General features: G+C 39.1%; 1 protein-coding gene across 4 annotated transcripts in view; it reads right to left on the bottom strand.

The window, feature by feature from the left end:
• Nucleotides 1–27,947, bottom strand: part of KCNQ1 (potassium voltage-gated channel subfamily Q member 1) — a 539,776-nt gene that overhangs the window by 359,733 nt on the left and 152,096 nt on the right. For all 4 annotated transcript variants that reach the window (XR_013635917.1, XR_013635918.1, XM_073347266.2 and 1 more), the window contains exons 4-10: nucleotides 27,433–27,511; nucleotides 26,254–26,350; nucleotides 25,034–25,174; nucleotides 10,760–10,870; nucleotides 8,730–8,825; nucleotides 7,479–7,607; nucleotides 3,157–3,295 (exon numbers count right to left, since the gene is read on the bottom strand). Coding sequence is in view for 2 of the 4 variants with exons in the window: in XM_073347266.2 (XP_073203367.1) it covers nucleotides 3,157–3,295; nucleotides 7,479–7,607; nucleotides 8,730–8,825; nucleotides 10,760–10,870; nucleotides 25,034–25,174; nucleotides 26,254–26,350; nucleotides 27,433–27,511 (792 nt within the window). In the remaining 2 variants the exon portion in view is untranslated. The remainder of the gene's footprint in view (nucleotides 1–3,156; nucleotides 3,296–7,478; nucleotides 7,608–8,729; nucleotides 8,826–10,759; nucleotides 10,871–25,033; nucleotides 25,175–26,253; nucleotides 26,351–27,432; nucleotides 27,512–27,947) is intronic.

The raw sequence follows: 27,947 nt of genomic DNA, 5'->3' as shown, positions 1-27,947 counted from the left end.
GAGACTGGGAGCCAAGGACACAGGGTGAAGAATGACATCAGGGAGTGGGAAACCGGGAAGACGACAAGCTGGACAAAGATCAGGCAAGGAGACTGGCAGGGAGATTAGTACTGTGAGTCAGTGTGGGTTGAAGATTAGGACTCAGGCAAGGAGCCCAGAAGCAGGAATTGGAACTGGTTGGGCTTGGAAAAAGGGTATGTGACCATGTAATGAAAGACTGCATCACAATGCATACACATAAGGGGGCTGATTTAAGGTTGCACAGGCAACCTTAATTCTGGCATTTCCTACCTTTGGAATGCTTCACTTTGCAACCTTAATGTTATTGTAATGTAGGGTTTTTTGTGTATAATTGTATCCATGCTAGACTCAGGTACAAAATATATACTTCTCTTCTCTCTTTCTTCCTTTTTTCCCTAAAAACCATTTTGAAGACACTGGGGGCCAGATTCTCAGGTCTACTGAGTTCACTTTATGCCTGCATAGGAAAAACAAAATGATTTTATACTTGCTGGAGAGCCTTCTCTGAGAATTCCCCTTGTTGGAGGAATCTCTTTGTGACTTAAAGCAATGCTGTTCCTATTCCTCTTCTCCTCTGTCTATTCGACCACCAGAATTGCACAGCTTGGGATAAAGAGGGAAAAGGTATGGGAGAGAGGCTCTATTATGAGGATTCTTTGTGAGTGCAAATTAAATATACATCTCCATCCTCCCTACATCTTTAAGTTGCACCAGGGCTGGGCAGAGGAAAATCAGGGAGTTACAATTAGCTCCCTGTCATCTCCCCACTGGCCCTGCATCACCACTGTGCCTGAGTTCTGTATGGGCCAGGTAGAGAATTCAGCCCTGTACATTTTTGGACAGCATAATCCAAGTTCTGGAGTACTTGGACTCAATTCTTTGTCAATAAGTCAATAATGGCTGTTCGCCATTGTCTTCAACAGTTGCAGAGACAGCCCCCACTGTAAGTGGGGCCTCACGGTACTCTCACTAAAGCCTTGACGGTTTGGCACAGCCCTTGCTCTAACCCTATAAGTATGTCGGAATCACTCACTGAAACGGTTATAAGGAAACACTCATAAGAAAGCTCTACCATGAGCATACTTAGAAAAAGCACATGGACAAAATGACTTAAAGTGACAAAGAATCCAGACCGCAGCTATTTTCTGTAAAAAAGATAAAGTGGATTATTTAATTATTAAGAGCCCATCCATCTTCGCCAATGCCTAAGTGCATTTTTATAGATGCAACACTCACGCATGCATTTATGTATGAATGACACAGGAGGTTGTGCCTGGAAATTCTGCCAGTGCCCCATTATATTGTAGGAAATGGTTTGGGTGCAATCGCTGGTTGTTTATTCATCTTTAGAAAGGCGTATAACTTGGTCATGAATGATGCAAGGGAATGGAGGGTGTCTGCCACTTAATAAACAAATATTTTATGAAAGAGCATCATGATATTCTGCTTTTTAATTAAATTGTGATTGTGACCAGATGTGTGAGAATGCACATTTTTGTCTGGCTCTGTGTCTTGCGTAATGAAGGGATTATAGCAAGCTACTACACACATAAAGAGCACTGCAAACTATGTTACATTGTCAAAGTCTGGCATGCTGTATATAAAATTATTTTCCTGAACTTACCAAGCCACTTGAACATTCCTGTTTGTCCTGTATACTTGTAAGAGTTTTGAGAGGACAGAACACAGATAAAAAGGAGAGAAAATAAGTGTCAGAAGAAATAAGAGGAAAACTTTTGATTGACAGCTAAAGAGTTGATACTGAAGGGGCTCCAGTATTTGCCTGTAAATCATATGGCCCCTTAGTAAATTTAGGGACTCAAAAAATCTCAAAGATGGGACTTGGCAAATGTAGGCATTCATAAAGCTCTCACACTGTGCTGTTTCGCAGGAAGATATTTCTCAATGGTTGATCCACAGAGTCAACTTTATCCTTGTTCACCTGCTAACGACAATAGTGTTTGGCACAACAGAGTTTAAGTGGCAGTTGCTACTCAGGAGAAGCCCAGGAGGAATGAAAAAGCAGGAAAGATGCATATCAGGACTGTAGTGCACCAGAATTACATGAGGAGATTAGACTTCCTGCCTGAACTAAAATATGCCTGGTTTCAATAAACACTGCAATCGCCTCCTCATTTTAATGACCATTAAATTTAAACAAAGTCAGCCAACTTTCTGAAGAAAAATTTAAGAGCTTAAAAATCTATATGATCTGTAAAACGTACCTTTAAAAATTATACCTCATTTGCTTCAGTTAACGTTCTTTTGGCCAGAATTAAAACACATAAGTTAACAGCTTTTAATAGAATATGCTAGTAACTTTAAGAAATCATATGTAAAATAACTGATGAATTTACAATGTAACTTTAAAAGCAACAAGATTCTAATTGCAACAGGACTATAAAACAGGTTCCATTCTCCTTCTGTATGGCTCCATCCCACAAAAGAAACCTACACTGATGAATTACACAGAAGACCATCTGCATTTATGAAAAGTGCTATATATAACAGTTAGATGATATTATAATACTACATTATATGAACTTGAACTAACAGCTTTCTAACTCCAAAACCAACGCCAGGAGGGGGAAGAGGGCATACATGGTTTGCAGTGACAAACCAGATTTCAAGAGCAGCCATGGGTCATTGTTTAAAGTTTGGGTGTAAGCATACTGTGAATATGGCTCACTTGAATTTATTCTGGGAAGAGATCATAGAATTGTAGGACTGGAAGGGACCTCAAGAGGTCATCTAGTCCAGTCCCCTGCATGGGGGATGAGGAGGATGAGTTGGTGGCCAACTATAGTACCTCCTATTGACTTAAGTACCAGGTGGCTCTGGTATCAGTTGCAGAGAATTTAGCTCTCCTGTCAGATAGGAGAAACCTTCAACCTTGGCCTATCTGCAGTGGAGCATTTTCATGAGGAGAGCTACTGGGCCTCATCAAGACTAGCCAGTGGACAAAGCCAAACAGAAAATAATCCTTGTTTGGACTCCTAAGGAAGGGGGAGGGAGCAGGTAGTGCCACAATCCCCTCTCCGACACATACACGCTTTTAACCATCGTAACTAGGACCCTTTGTATAATTAATACATAGCCCAGTATTTTAATGTATGTTATAAAGGAATTTCTTACCAGAATTTTCATATGCATCAATATTAAAGTCAGACTTCCTATCATCCATCACGTGGTCATAAGTGATCTGTGGAACAGTTACCATTTTATCTGGAGAAGAAGGTCCATTGTCCTTCTCTGTCTTAAACTTCTTCTTCACCTAAAAAATATTAACACAAATTAGATCTCTTGTAAGAACACACACTCGAGTGCCTCCTCAATAATGAAATTTACTTGATTAGATTAACCACAGAGGGGAGTCTGACCATTTGTTTTCATTAAAAACTCGCAAGACAATGTACACAAGAGTAGGATAATAATCCTGGTGTCCTGGCCAAATTCTAAGATGAATAAATGCAGTCTGCGCACCTGAATTCTCCTTCCAGCTGGATTATAGTACTATCTTTCATTTCCCATCTGTAGTCTGTCACCTTTAAGGGCAGTGGGGCCTGTATCAGCAAAATCCTGTTCTAATGTATGGCCATTTAAGGAAAAGTGTTCTATGGGAGAATCAGATGGCAAGCTGGGAATGGAGGCCAGGTGTTTAGTCAGGTGACTAACACTCAGCTCATAGAACAACTGTATTGAGCGCAGTCACGGGATCGTTGAAGGGAGTAAGCAACAGTACTCATGAATCTAGAGTCCAGGAAGACTCAGAGGGAGGCTCCCTGGAGCAGAAATTGAACCCCCATGAGGGTAAGCCAGGAAAGTCGATAAGGGTTACAGCACAGCCCCAGGAAGGAGGGCTGTGGTCACCCTGTCTTAGGGGCAAAGAAGGTTGAGCCCAGGGAGGATAAGAGGTCTGGGAAGAAGAAGCAGGGCAGCTTGTGACTACAGGCAGGGCCAGATTTCCAATTAGACACAATAGGCACATGCCTAGAGGCGCTGGAGTTCTAGGGGTGCCTAAAAGTTAAAAGTGGGTTAAAAGTTTCATTTTTTTAAGGAAAACACGAAGGTCAGCTGTAGGCAGGAGGGGTGCTGAAGATGCTCTGCCTCGCAGCGCAGAAGGTGTAAATCAGGCCTTGGCTACAGGGAGCAGAAAGACCTTTTATTTAGGGCTCCCAGAGCCTGGAACCCATTGTAGAAGGTGGAGGGTCTGGATTCCCTCTATGCTGCCACCATTGTAGAGGGTGCAATGAGCCTTGTTGTTAAGGGGAGGAGGAAAGGACTAACCAGAGCACAGGAGGGCTGGAAGTTGAGCTTGGGAAAAGAAGGGTTAGAGACTACTGTGTGCCTGGCAGAGATCCATGATGGAAGATTAGCATTTTCCTTTGGACTCTGAATGCCCCAGAAGCTGGGCATTCAGAGTGACTTAGCTGGAGGGCCAACTCACCTCAGCAAATGAAACCATGCTGATATCCAAGGAAGTCACTGAAAACTCAGGAGGGATACTGTGGCAGGTTGACTGCAGTGCCATGCTACACCACGGGGGACATGCTTCATGGTCCTCAACATTTGTGTTACTTTCCATTGTTAAAATGGTGATGACATTTCACTTCAGAAACAGCTGTATTTCAGCTGAGATGTTATTCCTATATATGAAGATTGCCTAACATCTCCCCTGTGGTTTTTTTTTAAAGAGAGTCAAGATAAGATTTTATTGAACTCTAATGCTTCTAGTAGTGTATGGCACAACTTTGAAATTTAGCAAAGGGGTAGTCCTGAGGTCAAGTAGGTATCTTTTGATGTGTGCACAAAAATCCATTCAGATTTGGCAGAGTTCCAAGATATTGAATATTTCCACCAGCAGTCTGTTTTGATCAACAGAGCTTGCCAGAGGCTTGTTATATCATATCATCCAAGCTTCTACCCACACTGAGCATGCTCTCCAGGGTCTTTCTTCAGCGTGCCACATAGAACAGAACCATCAAACAGGCAGGACACAGACAAAATGAATTTTCCCATTGCTTTCTCCCAGCAAAATTCCCTTTTATCTATGGGAAGGTGCACTGGGCTAGAAGCCAGGAGACGATGAGTTGTAGACATATCTCCTTTTACTAGCTGGTGTTAAGAATACTATGCCCTTCACAACTCGTTTGTTGAGCCAAGCCTCATACTCCACACTACACTTCTTAGCCTCTTCATTCATACACAACCCTGCCTGCATTCACTGAGCATTATCCTGTGCACTGAATCAGGCAGAGGTCTATGGAAATAATATTATGTGGTCATAGATTATACAATAATACATATTTGCAAGGGTGCAGAATTAAGGTTGAACAAGCACTTTTAATTCAAGCATTTCCTGAGTTTTGAGTGTTTGATTTTGCAACCTTAAATACTTTCCATATTTGTGTGTGTGTGTAGGTATAGGTGTGTAGTATGTATTATTAGAGAAAACTCCAAAACAGAACATCAGATCTGAAACTTCTTGAACTTTCACAACCAAATCCAAACCTGAATCTGAGTTTTTCTACTGGCGTTCACCTTTTATATATTTAGTGGAGATAAGCAGTATTCAGATGCAGTTAAGGTTTAATAAAGGTTTGGGGTTCATATCTAATGGTTTTAGATTCACTCAGTCACAAATGAAAGAAATCTCACAAAATCACCTTTTTGATTTTGGCTTCATCAGAACCATAGAATTACCCTGCAACTAAAACTGTAAAGACAGGAAGTCAGGACTGAAATCCAATCCCTCTTTGAAATCTGAAGGAGCTCTGATTTCAGATTGAGATTTCAGCTTCTCTCTAGTATGTAGTTTGCAAAATTCCCACAGTAAAAGGATGCAGAGTGGTTTAGGGTTCTTCAAGAAAAGGCACTATAAATATTAGATTGGTATTCTCATTATCATTGCTAGCTCATTTCGCAAGATGATTTTTTTTTAAAACAGGATAATTCCTAGGATCATACATATTGGAATAATTACTGAAACACTGACTTGTAGTAAAAAATAACCCTGCTAATTCAGCAATGAGTTATATATGTTACAAACTTTATTCGATAACACATTTAAAATAAACAGGTACTGGCTTCTGTGCTGAAGAATCATAGTACCCTTCTAATTCAGCTATTATATACTAGACAAAAGTGGTCTGATAAAGGCAAATTAGGAAAGGTAATCAAAATAATTTTTCGGAAGGTAAAACAAGATTATCATACTGCCTACATAAATCACTTGCGGTTTCATGGCTACGATGGGCCAGATCCTCAACTGCTACAAACAGACATAGCTCTATTGACATTAATTGACCTATGCCTATCTAGTCCAGGTAAGGATATGGCCCAATTTTCTTTTTCACTTCCTCGGCAAGCCTGTTACATATTTCTGCCACGTACTGTTAAACAGCTGCAACCGGAATGGGTGAAGTAATACATAATATAAATTTATATTTGCAAAGTGCCTTTCATAGCAAAATATTCTAAAGTGCTTTACAAGGCATTTACATAGACTAATACTGAGGTATAACTAATTCTGGGGTGGAGGGAGAGATACATGCAGCTAACTAGCCTCTTGCATACTCCACAAAGTTGGGGGAAAGGGACATTTTAGCCAAGGACACAAAGACAAAATTCTTATAAAGTAGTACCCTGGGACCATTAATGGCAATTCCTTAAGAAGAGGAACCTCCCTGTGCCTTTAAGAACAAATATGCAAACTGCGTAGCTGGACACACAAATGGATACTTGCAGACACAATTACTTGAATGTGGGTGTGTGCACGCTTGCATAATGCAAGTTTAGGAGGGCCTCTGGCTCTTTGGAAATTTGATCCTCATGCTTGAGGCAAAGCAAATAGGACCTCATTTTTTCAGGTTTCATCCAACACACCCAAATAATATAAATCAAGTGGAACTCAGTTTTATCTGCCTAGCACAGTTCAGTCTACCTACCAGGTATTTATTTTAATTATACTGTATATACACAGTTGTGTTTGTATAACAACATATATTATTTGAAATCATGTGACATGAAATACTACTGTATGTAAACATGTGTTACTACCAGAGGGGCAGATTGAGCTATAAGAATAATATTTGAGAGCAGCACAGTATTTTACCATTGCAATATATTGTTTTACCTTCCCATTGCTCATTATTTCACAGTGTCCTGCATTCAATTACTGGTTGATAGAAATGCGTTATGTCACTGCTGTGTCCCTCAAAACTCTCATGTCCATCAAAATCAAACCAGTGAATTGCAGCAAAGTAAACTGCAGATATAAATGTTTCTATCTGGAAAACCCCAATGTTCATTTGAAAAGCAAAACTTTAAGACCAAGCAATATCCTGTAATACAAATACAATTTATAGCCTCTGGAGAATGAGCAAATTCCAATCAATCTACCAAGCATATGTATTCACTGAACAACCAAAATGGGAAAGAAAACCAGGGTTACTTACCGATACCATTACTGATTTCTTTGGTTTTGGACTAGGTGACATCAAATGATAATTTTTGGCAGGTTTTCTTATGTATATTTTCCACGTAGAAGAGTCTGGGTTTTCTGCTGCATAGCACCTCCATGCAGTCTAAAATAAACGTTAGCAGTACAATTATTACAATAGATTCATTGTTAAAGCTTCTAAAATGTGATTTTCCTGAAAGTTAAAGAGGATATTAAAAATTATTGATGTGTTCAGGTTCCTTCAGAAATGAAGGATAATTTATCATTTCACATTATGGAAAATCCTCATTTAGTAAATTCAGTCCATCTAATTTTAAATTGCTTGATAAACAAAAAAGGGGGAGAAATGTTCTTTATTTAACTACGTGTTTTATTTGCAATAAGCAGGGTCAGCACAACACAAAGTGGGAAGGATGGCCTGGTAGGAAGCCCTCTGGGGTGGGATCAAGAGACCTCAGTTGAATTCCCTGCTCTTCATGGACTCCCTCCGTGACCTTGGTTGGGCACATCACCTAACTTCTCAGGTCACTATCTGTAAAATGGGACTTCCTGGTCTTCCTGACCTCCCAGGAAGTCAACTCCCTGAGAAGCTGACTCCCCAAAAGTCCACTTGGCAAGGCTCTTGTAAGCTGGAGTTCCCAATCTCCATGACAATTTACCTGGTAGGCTGTCTGGGCTCCTCAGATGAGCTGGGTTCCCAGGAGCCCAGAGAGCTCAGACCAGAAATTTTTGAAAAATTCCATTTTAGTTCCTCCAAATTGGAATTTTTTGAAAGTGTTCGTCCCATGGAAAATTTTGCATAACTGACCTTTTGTTTGGATTTGTAATAGGTTCTGGTTTGTTCATTTTGTTTTTTTATTGAAATGCAAAATTTTCTGCAGGATAGAAATTTTGGGAACTGCAGAGCTCTACTTTGTAGTTGCTGCAAGATGTATGAGAGTACTGGTGATCAGCTCTAACAACTCTTGTATCAAACAAACCACCATCACAGGATATTTTTCTGCAAGAAATTCAAAACAGCTGATCTGAACTGTTTGCACTGTCTTTTGTGAAGAATAGTTCCAATTGCTCTGGCCACGATTTTCCCTTTAAGGATGGGATTTTCAGAGTCACTTAGGAGATCTGGATTCCCAATTAATTTTTAATGGGAATTTGGTGTCCAAATCCTTCAGGCAGCTTTGAAAAAAAAACAGCCTGAAATAAAAGGGAGAAAATTAATGCATTTAAAATATAGCAGTCCAGGTACCTGAATGAGAGACGCAGCAGCTGGGATTTGACGGTTAAAGTGTTTCTGTCTTTGTTTCTGTTGTACCTTCAAGGCAAAGCCTGAACCGAGAATTCCCTAAGGGAAAAAAGAAAATAAAGATCTAACGTTCAGAAAAAAAAATATTTCAACACTCTGGCCAAATTACATCATATTAATAAAGTTTTATTCAGCATCATAAACAACTTAGCTAATTATTTAGGGGAAATGACTTAATATGCAAACAGACATATTTTCAGTCTCGGTTAGTATTTCTTCTTGGAACTTAAAATGATAGTTCTTTTGTGGCCTGATCCAAAGCCCATACAAGTCAATGGGAATCTTTCAGCTTTGGATCAACCCTCTAGAGAATAAGTGTAGATGGTATTACACAGTCTGAAAACCACATAAATCCTTGTGCAGATGAAGAGTCAAATCTGAAAGCGTGTTTTTACCCTGATTTGCCTACCCCTTCAGTGTGATGAAAAGTCCATGTATTATTAAGTCATAAGCAAGCCTCTTTGGAGGCGTCTATTGTAGGGAAATTGGGGCCTATGATTCTCCACCAGTGGTAGCAACGGTGGACGCTGAAGTGTTTTCAGGACTCAGGTGAGTTTACCGCCATGTCATCTGACCCGACTCAAGAGCAATTAATATATGAGGTCTAGTAAACCATTCCAAAAGTAAGCATAGTCCAGTTCACTTGTTTAGTTATCACCTCCTCTGTGGAGACATTTAATGTCAGGTTTATCAACACAGTGGTAAATACAACTGAGACCTGTTTACACTATGGCCTCTACCACTGTTACACCTGGAACTACACCACTAGAGAATAGTGGGTTCTAATTAAGCCAATGTAAGACAACAGGGCAGCTGGCTACCTTGGCTTTACTGTACTGAACTCTGCCGCTCATCAAATGTTCCAGTTAGAAATTAATAGGAAATGCATTTTGTTCTCTCTGAAATTCATTTAACAGAGGTCACAGAGGCAATGACGATTAAACAAGTGACCCATGCTACATTTAGTTTTGGAATTATTAAGGGTTTGCACTAGACCCAAAGACCCATTCCAGTTGTGTTTAGCTGCATTAGTATTTCTTTTTGACCACACTCTTAGGACAAGGTAGACGCATAAAATGCTTATTATGAACCAATTATTATTACCGGGAGGACAACACCTAACTTTTGTTAGTTGTCCTATGCAAAAAACAGATTAATTATTTCTTCTTTGTATCAAAACAACACTGAAAATAAGTTTATTTTACAGCTACAACTAACTGGAAAAACTGACAGGCAAGTTATAAGCATGTTCGTGGAGATAAAGACGTCAGAATAATTACTTTAAAAACATCCCTGAAGACATTAAATTCAGAAAAAAATCAAGATCAAAGAAATAGCTTTACAAGTCATTTATTTATCAAAGGTCATTTCTCAGTAGTAGAAAGGGGGGTGAAGGTAAGAATGGAAAAGAACAGACAAAAATAATGCAAGTTTATACCTGTTAAGACACTTCTATGTATATTCTAATAAAGGTTTAAATTTCGTGATTCAGCAAAGCACATGCTTAAATTCATCCCTATTCAGCAGAGTATTTAAACCCATTGACTTCAATGACACTTAAGCACATGCTGAAGTGCTTATGATGTACTGGGGCTTTACAAAACTAAAACATCAGCATTAGTGCACTCACAAAAATGATTACCATGTGAATTCAATGTATTGTACACCTCTAAAACCTGAAGAGAAAGGTATTCTCATTTAAACTTTCATTTTCAGGCTAAAAAAACTGTTTAGAAGAGAACTCTAGCAAATGTAGACTGCAGTAAATAGAACACTATATAAAATTGATAAGGAAGCATAAAAATTCTTTTTAGCTACTTTTGATATTTTAAAAAAAATGTTGGCAAGCTGAAGATATTATTCATAAAAGATGCAATGGTCCTTTAATTCATTTAAGGTCCTTTAATTCATTTAATGGTCCATTAATTCATTTAAGAACAAACTGTCAGAAAAAAACCCACAAGAGAACCTACCGCAGGAAGGGCAAAAAATGAGATAGCAAACACGGAAAAACAAGATGCAATGGTCTTTCCTATCCATGTCTGAGGTACCTTATCCCCATAACCAATAGTTGTAACAGTCACCTGTAAAAAGAAGTACATATGGCATTAAAAAAAATATTAACATAGCCTTCATTCATTTTTTTGACATGCATAGCCAGTTGGTTACAATCAGAGGTACAAAATTATGCACAAGTCTATTTTTTGCACAAAGCATTTATTTACATTAAGAACTATACTATGTTGCCATTAAATTGTAGCTCTGATCAAAAGTTTTTCCACACACACAAAAAATGTAAGAAAGTACCCTTCTTTAAAAAATGAAAATTTCTGCAAAACTATTTTGGTTTCATTTGAAAATTTTCATTTAAAAAAATATGGATGGAAATTTGATGAGAATTTAGTCTGTTCTTCAGTTTTTTCTTCTCTCACTCTCTCTGCTATTTTTTGGTGTGTGTTTGCTGTTTCGGGGGAGTTGTTTTCATTTTTTCATTTTCAAGGCTTTTTGTTTTGTTTTTTGGGGGAAGGGGAAGAAAGGTTGCATTGCCATGTTTAATGGATTAGCTTAGTCACACATTGTAGGATTTTTCCAAATTGAAGCTTTTCATTTGTGAAAATTCTTGTTTTGGGGAAAAAAGTCTATAAAAAGATAATGCCCACGAAAAGTTTGAATGGAAAAACCCAGTCAGCTTGGACAGACAATAGTACAGAAACACTTCCAACACTGTAACTTCCAATAGCATTTTTTTCCTCCATTTCTTCAACCAAATGTACTAATTTTTTTCTATCTAGGTGTTTATATAAAACCTGTCTAGGGCATTTTTCAGGGTTATAAATATTTGAAACTAATATTTGGTACTCTTAAATAAAGCATATTTTCAAATTAAGGTCATAATCCTGGGGCTTGTCACACACAGGATATGCAAAACAATAGGGCTTCATGAGGCTGCAGCTGTCTATCCACATGCAACAAGTTGCAGGATTGGGTTCTAAACTGCTTCTAATATTTTCATTAGGCTTTGACAGGATCTCTCAATAAACTTGTCCTCAGTCACGGGTTCTTATTTTAATATATACTAACAGAGTTGTATATAGAAGCAGTGGAGTGCCCTGAAAGATTCAGATGGTCATTCCAACCTATGGTGGTTGTGATATCAACCTGGTTGAATCATAGAATATCAGGGTTGGAAGGGACCTCAGGAGATCATCTAGTCTAACCCCCTGCTCAAAGCAGGACCAACCCCCAATTTTTCCCCCCGATCCCTAAATGACCCCTTCAAGGATTGAACTCACAACCCTGGGTTTAGCAGGCCAATACTCAACCCACTGAGCTATCCCTCCACCCTTGAGAAACTGGGATGTTTGATGCTCAGATTTCTTAACCTCTAAGGGAGACTATGTTTCGGCATTGTAAAATGACATTGCTATTTATTATATATTTTTAGACAGGAAGACCCCTTATTTTGGGCAGAGAAAGCAACTGGAAGTCATTAGACATTGGATCTACTCCCATCTTTCCCACTATCTGTGTGATCTTAGGGAAGTCAATTTACCTCTCTGTGCCTGCTTCCTCATTCACAGAAGAATGAAAAGGTACAGGAAATTGAATTACAACAAAGTACATGTTAACATGTTGCAAAGTACAAGCATTAATTTAAGTCTTCATGACTTGGAAAACTTTACAGTACATGAAATTGCTGGGCCATGGGCTTGCTCTTCCTTCAGGAAACACTGCCAGCCCAGTTCTGCTCAAGACTGAACTGCTGATTTTATTTACATGCAGGAGATATCTGCTAAGACTACTTCATGGCTCATGCTAAGGACACATGCAGTGAATTTGTACAATACCATACGAGGTAATTGTGAGATTTATTAGCACATAGTATTGATGTAAGCAGCAAGGGCCAAACTGGAGTGATTTCTGCACAGCAACAAATCCCTAAAACGCAGCCTAATTCACTTAGTACATCAGTACTAACTACAAACAACACGCCACACAGAGGAAACACCTGGAAGTTAGGTTTTCACAACACTGATGTGAAGATTACCACAATACTGATGTAGCATAGTGAGGCTTATTAAGTCTGCACCAAGTCATTGTTTACAGGAAGTCAAGGCTTTCTCCTGTGCGCTGCAGAAATAATGGTATCTAATACAACAACAACAGTGCAGTAGGTGTAAATTCAGCCTCCAAGAGCAATTAAAATTCTCGCAGGTCACAAACCACTTCCAAGTTTGGATATTTGGCATTCTGTCGGCTACTTTTATCTGTAGGCTACATGTTCTCATGATATGTCACTGGACTGGAAAACTGGGGATGTGGGTCCTAATCCAAGCTATACCATTAACTTGGGCAATGACCTTCAACAAGTCACTTCACCTCCCCCTGCCTTGCTTCCCCTCCCATCCTTTGTCTGTCCTGTTATCTTTAAGACAAATAATGATAAGTAATAAACTCCAAATGGAAATGTGCTGTATTTTTGTGTCAGTGGTTGCCAGCTATTAACTGTATTTTATGCCAACGATCATATTTGCTCCCCAAAATGAATTCAATTATGAACTGAATTATGAAACACCTGAGAATGCAATTTCTTAATGTTTTTACCTAGGTAAAAGATGCATTATAGAAATGAGCATTTAGCAACTCACTTATGCTTCAGATTCACTGCAGGTCACAACTACACAATCCCTAAAATATACTTATTTTAAAAAAATTTATAAAAACCCACAAAATACCCAATATTTAACTAAACAGAAATGTAGCATATTTCCAAACTTGTTCCCACCTCTGCAAAAATACATTAAGGGGTTATCCCTGAACAATGCAAGGTGTATTAATAAATGCAAGGTAAAAGGTGGTGTGCTGGACAGAACTCAGGGGAACCTGATCTTGAATTAATGACATTGCTGTTATGCATTCATCAGGTTACTCCTGTCTTGTAACAGGAGTAACAGCAAAGATGGGCAAGGAACTTGTGCCAGATTTTCAAAAGTATTTAGTTGCTTAATAATGCAGATAGGGTCTCAGTGAGATTTTCAAAAGGACCCAAGCAGGTTAGATGCTGTTGTGTTAATTTTGATGGAATAAATGGGTACAGAGAGTTAAAGATGTTAGCGTAACCCTCTAACTGTCCAACATTACACAGTTAAACAAAGTTCAGAGTAGTATCTGCATAATTATTACATTGTACTGTATTAATATATAAAAATGCTAGAATGAAAATTATACTAAGCATAAATTACTTGATTTTAAAAAGTTCTGAGCACTCTAGCTCCTCTTGCTGAGCACTCAAACTTTGTTGAAATCAACTATGGGAATCAGGCTTGGTTTGCGTGTAAGGCAAAGTATACTCTTCTAGATATTTCAAGTGTATCTTTTTGTTTTTAAAAACTCATGGTAAAAATACAAATGAGCACATTTTTCAACTGCAGAAAATATTTATATCCACCTCCTGGTAGTGTGTGAATTATACTTTGTTCACTCAAAATTGGTATTGTAATATGATACTAAAAGTGAAGGCAATGTTTTAATAACTGTCAGCTTGTTAGTTTTACAGCACTGTTATAGGTAGAACGACTGAGACCTGCTCTGCTGCTAACTTAGGGCCTGAGGATATGGCTTTATCACAGGCATAATTACATTGCTTCACAGGAAAGACTTATTTAGTTAAGTTCAGTTGATAAGTTCCTAATATCCAATTGGTTAAAGCCAGTATTAAGGACATATGCTAACGAGAGGAACTGGTCAATGTTAAAACACTGACTAAAGTGTCTTTCTTTGAGCAAGGATGTATAAACAGATAATTCTTCTCTTCATTAAAAAGTGTTTCAAGCACATTTGCAGTCTCAGAGAAAAATCCTCAGGTAAGAAATGCATCAAAGTAATTTTAATAGGTACAAAACAAGTTAATTGTAGACTTTTTCTAGTCTATCCCTCAGGAACACAAATCAGTCTGCCATCATCACCCTTTGGAAAACAGTGTGGGACTCAGAGCCAAAATGAAGCTAACATTCATGGAGTAATCTCAGAATTGAGACAAGGCTGCTATCACTGTGGTGGTACAGGAAAGGACACTGAATCAGCTCCTGTTGCCACTTTTCATGGTCATGCCTCTCCCTAGCAGCTCATCTTGTAGTGAAGTTCCATGAATAAGGTACTTCCCATCAGAGTTATAAGTAGGGTTGCCAACCCTCCTGGATTGGCTGGTAGTCTACTGCAATCGGCGTCGATCTCCCAGTGGCTATTGAAAGCAATCAGGGAGATATTAGGCTGCTAAAAGTCCGGTTGGTGGCACAGCGGGGCTAAGGCAGGCTCCCTGCATCCCCTGGCTCCGCACAGCTCCCGGAAGTGACGGGCATGTCCCTCTGGCTCCTAGGTGCAGGGGTGGCCAGGGGATCTCTTCACACTGCCCCCACCCTCTCCTGCACCCCAACCTCCTGTCCTAGCCCTGAGCCCCCTCCAGCACCCAAACCCCCTGCCAGAGCCCACACTCCTTTCTGCACCCCCTCCCTCACTCCAAACCTCTTGGCCTCAGCCCGGAGCCTCCTCCTGTACCCCAAACCCCTCATCCCTGGCCCACCCCAAATCCCGCACCCGCAGGCAGAGCCCTCACCTCCAGCCCTGAGCCCCCTCCCACATCCAAACTCCCTCCCATAGCCTGAACCCCAACCCCCTGCCCCAGCCTGGATCCCTCTCCCACACTCCAAGCCCCTCAGCCCCACCTCTCAGCCCAGAGCGGGCACCCTCACCCCAACCCCCTGCCCCATCCCAGTGAAAGTGAGTGAGGGTGGGGGAGAGCGAGGGGCAGGGCCTCAGAGAAGGGGAGGTACAGGGGCATGGCAAGGGTGTTTGGGTTTGTGCAATTAGAAAGTTGGCATTCCTTGCTAGGCCTTTCACCTAGGCTTGATTAAGTAATCTCTGATGAAAATCAGGGGTTTTATCCCAACTCAGCAGATATCATGAAGAAAAAAAATTCTCCAGACTCAGCAGATCTATAACCCAGCATAGCTGATCGTCAGCGATCTGTGTAGCAGTTCCAAAATATCAAATGGTCTACATGAATTTCCATCCCACCATCAACCTCAGCCTGGACCAGTCCACACAAGAGATCCACTTCCTGGACACTACAGTGCTAATAAGCGATAGTCACATAAACACCACCCTATACTGGAAACCTACTGGCCGCTGTTCTGACCTACATGCCTCCAGCTTTCATCCAGACCACACCACACGATCCATTCTCTACAGCCAAGCTCTGCGATACAACCGCATTTGCTCCAACCCCTCAGACAGAGACAAACACCTACAAGATCTCTATCAAGCGTTCTTACAACTACAATACCCACCTGCTGAAGAGAAGAAATAGATTGACAGAGCCAGAAAAGTACCCAGAAGTCACCCACTCCAGGACAGGCCCAACAAAGAAAATAAGTAATAGCTCACCTTAACTGATCACTCTCGTTATAGTGTGTATGATAACACCCATTGTTTCAAGTTCTCTTTGTGTATATATATATATATCTATATATCTTCCTACTGTTATTTTCCACTGCATGCATCCGATGAAGTGGGTTTTAGCCCACGAAAGCTTATGCTCAAATAAATTTGTTAGTCTCTAAGGTGCCACAAGTACTCCTGTTCTTTTTGCAAATACAGACTAACACGGTTGCTACTCTGATACATGAATTATGTGACTTTCATTAAGATGATCACAAGATCCTTTGATCATGAACTGGATCAAAGGCTGAACGATAAAGCCATTGACCATTTTATAAAGTCCTAATTTAAAAATCCCATCACAAAACAAATAAAAATATTTTTGAATGTAGTTGTGGAACTGAAGAAGTCTATGGCTTAATTATAAGTACAGAGATTCACGCATCCCATTTTAAATTTCGCAGCAAACTGGTTCTAACTCTCTAATCTGCAGGCAAGCAAATAAGCAAAAATCTCTGTTCAAACAATAACTTAATTTCATCAGTCTGATTTTATGTTTCTTCCAAAAGACAGCGCCTCAGTGTCCCCTAACATCAAACTTGGCATGAATTCAGAGCTGACTCAGAGGAAAGTGTGTCACCTTATCAATTATCTACATCACTTCATACAAAACCTAGCTGTTGTTTGTAGGTCTCCTATCCAAATAGCGACCAAGTCTGAAACTACTTAGCTTGGGAGATCTGGCAGCACAAAGAGGTATGCTAGAGTTTGCATGCTGGAAACTAGATAAAAGCTTTGGGCTTGTCTGTGCATGCACCAAAGTTATTTTCTCTGCACTGTGAAAGAGAGGCTGGTACAAGGTTTCACCACCTTACCTTCAACAGTCACAGAGCTTGAGAGAGACCTGATTTTTTTCCTTATTATTTGTAATGAAAGACATCACAGAAAAGTAAGTTTCATTGTACTGTATTAATAATGATGTGAGGAAAGATTCAGGGTATTTTTTTTGTTTGTTCCCCCTCCCCCCCAGAATATAGGGTGACTAAACTAAAGGAAATTAATCTTAACAAAGATTTTAAAACCTCCCAGCAGGTTTCAGATTTATAAATCCATATTCTTTAAAAGAAAATTTTGCAAAAATGCATTGATGATTTATTGCTTGCAGTGTTACGATTATTTTTATTCAGAAGTAAATGGCTTGATTCTAATACACACACACACAAATGATCTTATGGCTGTGCACACACACAGGCAGTAAAACCCACAGGGAATACAGGCAGCTTTGTATCCAAGCCGGATAATTAATCCATTGTTACTTGTTTAGATTTTAATAGTACACAGATATCCACTTTCATTGTTTGAGAGACTGCAGCATGCCAACCCACAGTTACTAATCAAATAAATGGGAAACAGTGGATATCTGCTGACCACCATTAATCAGCGTATATGCACAAAGTCAACAGCTAGCACCATATACTGGATTTGAATTCTCCAGTGTTGAATTTGAGCACATGATTCTTGAAATCTACAAGTAACAGAGAGTTTCTATTACCTAACTTTGATGATTTTGTGCAAAGCCCAGTTTCTACATGAAAGACCTGTGAATAACTGCATTTAATCTCTCTCTGGCATGGTTCTACTGGCATGACCCATAAACAGAAAGTAAAGCAGCCAATCCGAGTAGTATCTTCTAAATCTCATCTGCACGATCAAAGGAAAAGTTTGAGAAAAAGTTTGCTACATATGAATTTGTTAGTCTCTAAGGTGCCACAAGTCCTCCTTTTCTTTTTGCGGATACAGACCAATATGGCTGCTACTCTGAAACCTACATATGAAGAGATTCTGATAATAGTTTGTGAAGGGTGTGGGGAAAATTCTACAGATAATTTCTTCCATTCCATATTTTTACTTTACTATACTTAATGATGTAATAATATTTATAGTGAAAAGAAAAGGCACTATATAAATGACTCAGAGTTAAGAGAAACAAGAGAAAAGGGCAGTTTTATTTATGCAAGATAGTCAAGTATCATATAGTCATGGATTCATGGATTCCCAAGGCCGAAGGCAAACATTGTGATCAACTAATCTGATCTGTATAACACAGGTCACAGAACTTCTCCAAAATAATTCCTAGAGTAGATCTTTTAAAAAAACGTCCATTCTTGATTTAAAAATGGTCTCTGATGGAGAATCCACTACAACACTTGGTAAATTGTTTCAATGGTTAATTACCCTCATTGTTGAAAATATACACTTCATTTCCAGCCTGTATTTGTCTCGCATCAGCTTCCAGTCACTGGATCGTATCATACCTTTTCTCTACTAGACTGAAGAGCCCATTATTAAATATTTGTTCCCCATGTAGATATTTACAGACTGCAATCTAGTCACCCCTTAACCTTCACGTTGTTAAGCTAAATAGACTGATCTCCTTGAATCTATCAGTATAAAGCATTTTTTCTAATCCTTTAACCATTCTTGTGGCTCTTCTCTGAACCCTCTCCAATTTATCAACATCCTTCATGAATTGTGGGAGCCAGAATTGGACATGGTATCCCAGTAGCAGTCTTACCAGTGACAAAGAGATAAAATAACCTCTCTACTGCTATTCAAGGTTATGATTGCATTAGTCCTTTCGGCCAGTGCATCACACTGGGAACTCATGTTCAGCTGATTATCCACCACAATCCTCAAAGCTTTTTTCAGAGTCACTGCTTCTCAGGATAGAGCACCCAAACATATACAGCCTACATTTTTTGTTTCTAGAGGGATACATTTACATTTAGCCCTATTAAAATGCATAGCACGTGCTTGTGCCCAGTGTACCAAGTGATTCAGATCACTTTGTATCAGTGAAATGCCCTCTTCATTATTTACCATTCTCCCAATTTTTGTATCACCTGGAAACTTTATCAGTGATGAATTTGTTTTCTTCCAGGGCATTGATAAAAACGTTAAATAAGAGAGCCAAAGATTGAACCCTACCAGACCCCATTAGAACCCGCTCATTGGTGATTTCACGTTTACAGTTATATTTTGAGACCTATGAGTTAGCCAGCTTTTAATCTATGGGACAAGTTAATTTTATATCATTCTAGTTTTTAATCAAAATGGCACCAAGTCAAATGCCTTGCAGAAGGGGTACGGGAGCCATGCCTAGAATTCAGGGACCTGCTTGTGAAATATATTAAAGCAGCCCTGTTAGAATTCTAGCTAGGTCACACTGAAAATGCAATGTGGTTCATTTCAACCTAGTACAAACATCTAGACCCTACATAGCACCTTGTAAAAACAGTTCATTCAATTGGAAAAGCTAACCATGTACATCCAGATACTCAATTTATATAAATTGTCTTGGCTCAGCTGAAGTCTATGAAGTTATGACAGTTTAAAATCTGGCCTAAAAGGTGATCAATTTCTAGTTATAAAGCATTTCTTTATTTTTCATTGAAATGGAAGATCAGTTTCTAAAAACTATTTGAATGTTACTAGCCAGAATTGTCTTCTAGCTCTTTGGTATCTTTTTAACACAATTGCAAAGATCTTGGAAGAAAGGTGATGCTCATTACATACAAAAGTTCCTTTATCGATATTTTGCTCGCAAGAATTTTGAAAGAAACAGAGAAAACCAATCCCACACCACAGGTCTTTACCAAGTGAGGATTAAAGGCCACTTGAACTGCCCATAAAATCAAAGTTCAGAGACAAGATGCATAAATCCCAAGGAAGCAGCATTTTGAAATCTAAACTCATGCTCAAAGAACCTACAACACCCAGAGAAGATTAGAAGGGGGTGGAGGTGAGCCCAGTCTCCCCCCTTAGTACAGTCTGCAAATAACAAACGGACTTGTTTTTCCTTACATGTCCAAAAGTGAACTCAAGTTACAGTCTACTCTGGATTTTAAGATTGTATTTAAGAAGGCCCCCAAATGATGTAGGCTCCCTTTTGTGAAGCAATGTTCCAAAATGTATGTGCACCTGCCATTAAATGACTAAAATGGATGAAACCAACTTGATCTGTGAAGACCTTATGCCCTGATTCAGCAAACCTTTTATGCATGGCTTAAAGTTAAGTCTGCAAGGAATTCCCACCCTAGTTTAGCAAAAGCACTTAAGCGAGTGCTTAAGTCCAACTGACTTTCAATGGAATTTAAGCAAATGCTTATGCGTATGGCTAAACAGATGGTATTACTTACATGGTTATGCTGAACTGGGCCCTCAGTGTAGAGGAAGACAGTAGGCAGGCAGATATCTAAGAATTTTACAGAAAGGACAGAAATCGTTTTGCAACTAAATGAGACCCCTGGCAGACAATCGTTAAGAATGCAGTTCAAAGGAATCGGTGCACTGTATTATCCATGCAGAAGTATGTTCAGTAGTCGATCAGGGCAAATAGTGTTCATGATCAGAGGGGGTAGCCAAGGCAATCTACATCATGGTTTCCCTGAAGGAGGTTTGCTCAGATGTGGGAGATGGAAATACTGTATCATGGAACAGATATGAAAAGCAGAGCTCCCTAAATCTGCCCCAGGCTGGGTTCAGTTTAATGGCTAAGGAAGAAATACACAAACAGGTTTCCTGAAAGTGAGATTTGTGAGAACATTTTTTTCGGCATTTTCTTGAAGCCATATATTAAATCTTCAAGATTACAAATCGGGATAGGAACAATAGCTTAGCCACAATAGTTTAGATTTCCCCCTCCTCCTCCATTTTTCTCTTTGTTCTAGATCACAGTATTTGTATTTTATATGTAGATAATAAATCATTGGTAATACATAAATGACAGTACTTTTCTGTCAGAACGTAAGTTAATTGGCAGAAGGTAACTTAAACGGCATCTGCTTGCCTCCAAAGCTGAACTGACACAAAAATTTTATATAATACTGGACATTACCTTCAGGCTGCTCTAGGGAGGCCACAGACTAACAGGTACAGTATGAAATGCTAAAATAAATTCAAATTGAGGAAGGTTTTTCAGCAGAAGGCCCAATGAAAAGTATTCACCCTAAAATAGCAACATTGTGCATTCTTTCCTTATTTTTGTCAAAAGGAAAAAAATCCTGGCTGTGATAAAACCAGAGCACCTCTTACCCAGCACTTGCCATGAAGAGTCTTCTCAAGTGCACCAGCGTTGTATTTGCATGTGTTCAGAAAGGTGACAACTACGTGGGAGATGACCCAGATCCTTGATGGCTAGCCAAAGCAAAGACTATTGGCTCATGAGAAACACCGATTGTGAATGCTTCTCTCATGCAGGGGAAGTGCTGCCCTGTTTTAAATAGATGGGGTCAAATTTTCAAAGGAGCTCAGAAGGTGGGGTACTGAACTGCTTTGAAAAACTGGCTGTGAGTGTCCCAGCTGGAGCTACTGTGTGCTGAGCACTTGGAAATCTGGCCTCACATGCTCAAACTATCATCTCTCTTCATCAGCCTCCCTGATCATCATCCTGACTCCATAGGTTTTTTTTTATTGAAGGCATCAAGAACACAGTGATGGAAACCAGGTTTCCCAGATCCCTCTCGGTCTTGTTTTTTCCCCCAACCAGGCCATGGAACTACGGGCTTGCCTAGGTGAACGCTTAGTTCACAGCAAGCATTGCCAGCTGGAATCCACCCCACTTTGAAACGGGAGTAGATTAAAGCACATTAGGGAGCTTCACATGGACACAATGCGCAGCAGATTAGTATGGGGCAGGTTTACATACCAGCTCGCTGTGAACTAAGTGTTTAAATAGATAAGCCCTAAGCCTGTACCGATACTGTGCCCAGCAATTACCTCCTAACAATTAACCTGAACCAGGTGTCTATAAAATGTATTTAACATATATTTTTCTTTCATTGCCTTTATTGGTTTTAAAACAAGGATGCATAGCTACTGAGATCACATAAAACTATAGATAGTGCTTGGGATCGTGCCTGGGACCACTTTTCCACTGGACAATCTTTCCTCTCTGTTGGATCGTCCTTCCGCTGGGTTGTAGACATCAGTATGGTGATGTGACTCATCTCCTTTGCATGCCCTACCCATCAGACCCAGCTTTTATAATTTTATTCTTTTTCCAGTCCCTTGCCTCGCTGGGACAGGGCCTGGGATGAAAGACTGCAATTCAGTGTTGACTATATGGAAGCAGATGTATGCATCATACAAGTAGGTGGAAGCATCCAGAGGAGTGGGAAAAAGGGAAGTGTCCTTATCAATTATGCAAGGACTATGCCTGTGCTTTACTTTGCCATACTGGTCAGCAGCCAGGGGTCTCTGATGTATTTTTCATATATGGCTGGCCAGGCAATTACAACTGTTCCTCTTTGATTAAGACCTCTTGACTGTTATCCTTATTTCTACCAAAACTAATCTAGATTACTATAGCATTCTCCAACTAGAGATTAAGTAGGGTATTGAAATAGTATATGTTAAATTAAAATACTTGGACTGGGGAATTCATCTAATCTAGAACCATATCTCCAGCAACGTCCTGCACTTTGATGGGGGTTTCAGCAGAAGAATTTCCCCATTATGAAATGTACCAAATACATAACTTTGTTATAATCAGGGTGATGGGGGAGAAGCAGTATGTATTACTCCCACAGCTGATCATCTTATTCCCTAAAGCAAGGCCTGCCGACATTTTTATAAGCTTATTGGTCTCATTCCAGCTAAGAAAAGCTTTACTCTAATTTTAGCGAACCAGTCATGCCTGGCAGAGGTACAACTTTCATTGCTAAGATCAAGGTGAATGTATTGAGATGTCGCTGCATCTGACACTGTTAATTTAAGTGTTAATTTAAGTGTCATGTGAACCTGGCACTGAAGGAGGAGAAAAACATGCTTTATTGTCAGGAAAGCCCTGAAAAAAATTACTTGCCAAATTGCCACTTCCTTGTGCTGAATGGCAAGTTTTCTGATCCTAGAAGAGGTTGTAGCCTTGGTGGACAGGAAGAGAAAAAGCTATAAAGTTTGCAATAGCTGCCTAAGTAGCATAATAAATTGGTGGACTCATGAGAGGGATACACTTCACGGATACTCATGAGAGGGATACACTTCAGCAGCAGGAGACCTGCAGTTGACATGCTCATCAATACATGTTTTAGTGCTGGAAAAGCAAGTGGTACCATGTGCAGAAATTTGGGAAACAAAACGCAAGCAAAAACAATTTTTAAAAAAAATATATCTCAAGAAAGAACATGTCCTCCTGGTCAAGATTACAGGTCAGACAAATACAGTGCTACATTTTTTCTTCCTGTGACCCCTAGTTTCTTAGTCTCTCTATTGTTAAAAATCTAAGTCTGCCATGTGATTTAAAGCCTCAAAAGATAAGAATTCAAAAATAAAGGGCATTATGAAAATGCATATGCTGAATCGCTGGTGATGTCCATTCAATGTATTCCTTTTAAGGATTTGGAATGCTTAATGAGGATGGTTCCGTTTACTAAGAACAGTCATGCAGCAATAGCAAAGACACATCCAGGAAATAAAGAGAGAGGGCATGGATAATCTAAAAGGTTATTTCCATCTCTCACTTTTATAGCCTTCTGATAAGTACCACCAGGTAAAAAGGTACTTTTTGACATACAGTGCAACCACTGTGACAGTCTGCTAATTCAGTCTAGACTCTTATAATTCAGAGAGGGAAAAGAAAGGAAAGTACAAAATAGAACTCTCAGAATATGGCTGATAAACAATTTAATATGTGATTTGAAAGGACAATAAAAGAGAGAGAGAGAGAGAGAGATCATCATTAGTAGATGCAACAAAATTAGTGCATTTATTGGAACAAACAAATGGACAACTCTGGAGTCAGTAGGCCTAAGTTCTGCCTCTTGCCTTAGCTGAGAGGTGCCATGGAATCATTCCATCAATCATACCATTAAGGTAGCTGAAAAGAACAAAGTTTCCCATCTTTCACAGCCTAATGAATGATGTTTAGAACACAAGAGCAGCAGAACATGTATTTAGGGGTGTTCTAAAATGTTCATACCAATTATGCAGCACCTAGATACTATTTTTACATAAGGGTAAGTAGCACCTTATAAATACCATATATTAGACATGCAAGAGGATACTAGGTGGTCAAGACCGGGGTATCATTGTGCTAGGCACTGTATAAACACAAAGGAAGAGGGATGTTCCCTGCTCCAAAGTGCTTACAATGCCTGGGCTTGATCCTAAGAGGTGTTGAGTACACTGTCCCCAATACACATGCTTAATTTTCAGCATGTGAGTAGCCTTACTGGCTTCAAAAGAATTACCCAACGTGCTTAAAGCTAAGCTAGGGCTTGAGTGCTAAACACCTAAAAGGAACTAACTCTATGTTAAGAGAAGTTACAACAAATTAATGTAACAAACAATACGAGGGTACCAGAAAGGTAAAAGTAATGAGAACACATGTATAGGTTAGTTATGTGCATGGCTTGATTGTTCCAAATCATTTTAAAGAGTTCACTCCCCTTTACTAATAAAAATAAATAAAAGGAGTACTTGTGGCACCTTAGAGACTAACAAATTTATTTGAGCATAAGCTTTCATGAGCTACAACTTCATTGTTAGTCTCTAAGGGCCACAAGTACTCCTTTTCTTTTTGCAAATACAGACTTACACGGCTGCTACTCTAAAAATAAATAAAATATCCACAATTTACTGTTTCTGCACCATTATCTGCTGACCTCACATGATATCAAAAGAATGACAATGTAGCAATGAGGCAATTTTAATTTGGCTTCTGTTCTCCCACACTTACTGGAACTTTTTTTATTAGTAAACAATGTAGGATGTTCGCTGTCATTTTATATTACAAAATATTTCATACTTACGACTCCCCACCACAGGGCATCTGCATAGCTGCCAAACTCTGTTTGTCCTGAATCATTCACAGCGTCTTTTTCAGCCAAATACACAAAATAAGATGAAAAAATCAGGCCCAGAAACCCAATATACAAGGTAGTTATTAATTCCTGAAAGCAGAATAAAAACAAATAAAAACCACTGTTAAAGAGCTTTGAACTATGTGACACTGGAGTTTTTGCACAAAATAATTAAAATGGTTAAAAAAAAAAGTTAATTACAGCAGTTTATTCAAATAGATCATCAGACTTTTCATCTGATGCAAATCAGCCTAGCTCCAGTGAGCTCAGTAGAACTCAGCTGAGGACCTGGCCCAGTGTTTTACAGAAGTGTATGTGTGCTTCAGTCACAGATATTGGATTTCAAACTAACTGTTCATGACTTTTGCAATAAACCTGGTAAGTGCTGGTGGTGTTGCAATTGAAAATTAGCTGTTAGGTAAAAATTTTGAGAGATCGGGGCACTTAGAAGCTTAAGTCTCACTGAAAGTCAATGAAATTCAGTGAAAGTTAGGCTACCAAGTGCCCAAATCATTTTTGAAAATGGGACTTAGGTGAAAATTTTACACTTGGGGAACTTACCTGTTGTCCTTTAAACACAGTAAAGCAACAGTGTTTGATTAATTGAACCAATCATCACATGTTCCTAAGTTCATATATTTAGCAACAAGAAGACATCTGCCTACATTCCATGCTTTTATATAATAGTGTTTACATGATAGGATAATGTTTGAAATAAATAAGTTGGTTAAAAACATGTCCCTGTGATTACCTGTGAATTATAATCTATTTCCTCCTGCACAGCAATTGGGCACACAGATGACACAGTATTGGACACAGAAAGGAATCAAAAGAGAAGGGGATCAGAACTAATTCCTGATGCACCAAACCTCTGCAGTTTCTCTCTTTAGAGCCATATCACAAGGGAACTTGAGTTCAATAACGGTCAGCAGCTCAAGCCCTCCGTTAATTTAGCTTAATATTAAATGCTCCTGGCAAATCACAGACCTCAATTTTGCAAACCTGCAATATGTTTTTTTTTCAAGAATAATAGCTGTCTATGCTGTAGCAGTATAATGACCAAATTCAGGTACACTGGTGTGACACAGAAGACCTGAAAATGGTTTTAACCGAGAAAAATTGTTTTCTTATTCTGTTCAAGCATTGTCCCTATGTCAGATCTAACTTACTTGTCTGTGTATGAAAACTACTGATCCCAACAGTCTCCATGTGCCACCCTGTCGGTCAACATGTAGCATTCGTAGGATCTGCAGAAAGCGGATACCCCTGGAATACAAATTTTAAATAAGTGAAACTACAAGGGTCTGAGGATACAAGAGAAGTGATACAGGGGGAGGGGAAGCTTTTTTTAAATGATAAATTAAAAGACATTGATTACATCACTGTCAGGTTACTACATTAAGCTTACAGGTTCCTCCCTTTCCCCCATCTTTTATTCAGCTCAGCCTATTAGACAAATGTGAGCAGCTGTGGGGGAAGGGGAATAGGCTTTCACTTGTATGGTTGGCAGGAATTCCCAGTGATTCAGGAATTCTAGAAACAGATTGTGAATATTATGGAGATGGCTGATTTTATGGAGAGGGCTGATCCCTGGCTGATCTTCATATATCTGGTGCTATCTTTTAAGAGTTCCAAAAGGGAAGCAGAATGGGCAGAAACAGATGACTTTCCACAGCTAGAAAGCCACATTTTCTTTGGTCTTTTCATCTACTGGGCAAGAGAACAATTTGAGTTTGCAGAAACTTTTACATAGATGATCATGGAAATAATGCTCTAAGCAAGCAACTACAGGATATGCTTTGTAATAGAGAGCCACCACAGTCACAGAGCATCACTGCAACTAAAATTCAACCCATCATTCAGAGAAACCAGCCAGGCTGACCCACCTGAACACATGAGATATGTTCAGTCAATTGTCGGCACATGGAAATTCCCTCAATATCTTTTCCAACAGTCAACCTCTAACTCCAAATATACTACGAAGAACAGCCTAAAAAAGTCAGTAGATATCCAAAAAGCAAAAAAAGTTGGTAAAAACCATACAACTAGCTGGCAAACATGAACAAAATGTGAGTGTATCATTGCTACTTTGTTGATTAAGTTTTTGTGAAGCTCTAGTTTTATTATATACAATTTCATTATTATAAGTGGGAAGATGTGAGGGGATTACTCTGATCTACTCTGGTGCATGGTAACTGAGATCAAAATCTGATCTGTTGTGTCAACAGAGATGCCAAAGCGGCGATCACTTCTAGAATTTAAGAACTGTTACAGGGAGAGGAGAGAGCGGAATAATAAACCTTTATCAAAACAGACAACATTCTCTTCAATTATTGATAAATTATTACCTGATAGCTGAGGTTGCAAAGACTTGACCTTTGGAGCCCACACAAAGAACAATCATTGAAGCAACAACTACAATTAAATCTGGAAAATAAAAATAAGTGAAGATAATGAGTTCAAGGCTTCGTGCAATGCTTTGATAAGATCGTGATTTAAATTCAACACTGATATTATTTTACCTGTGAGAAGGGTGACATTTTTAGATAGTCATCCAAATAAAGTTTTAGGATTATATATCCCAACACCTCTGGTGTAACGTAGAAAGAAAATACATAATGGTGTAATAAAAATGGTTTTATTGTCATGAGTCAGGGATGGCTGAACTTTTAATTAGCAGCAAAACTAGATGTGACAGATCATTCCAATGGTGTGTCAAAAAACCTAACGATATGTTCTGTATACCCTACGTATTTTACAGTGTTTTCTAATGGCTGTTTTTAAAATGTACTGGCACAGTTCACAGTTCACTTCTCTCATCTATAAAATCAGGTGACTTAGTAACATGAATCCAACTGTTGAG

The sequence above is a fragment of the Lepidochelys kempii genome, chromosome 6 (assembly GCF_965140285.1).
Source record: "Lepidochelys kempii isolate rLepKem1 chromosome 6, rLepKem1.hap1, whole genome shotgun sequence".
In the NCBI taxonomy this organism is placed as follows: domain Eukaryota; kingdom Metazoa; phylum Chordata; order Testudines; family Cheloniidae; genus Lepidochelys; species Lepidochelys kempii.
The sequence above is the reverse complement of the archived record's forward strand: the minus strand, read 5'-3'. Positions and strand labels throughout refer to the sequence as shown.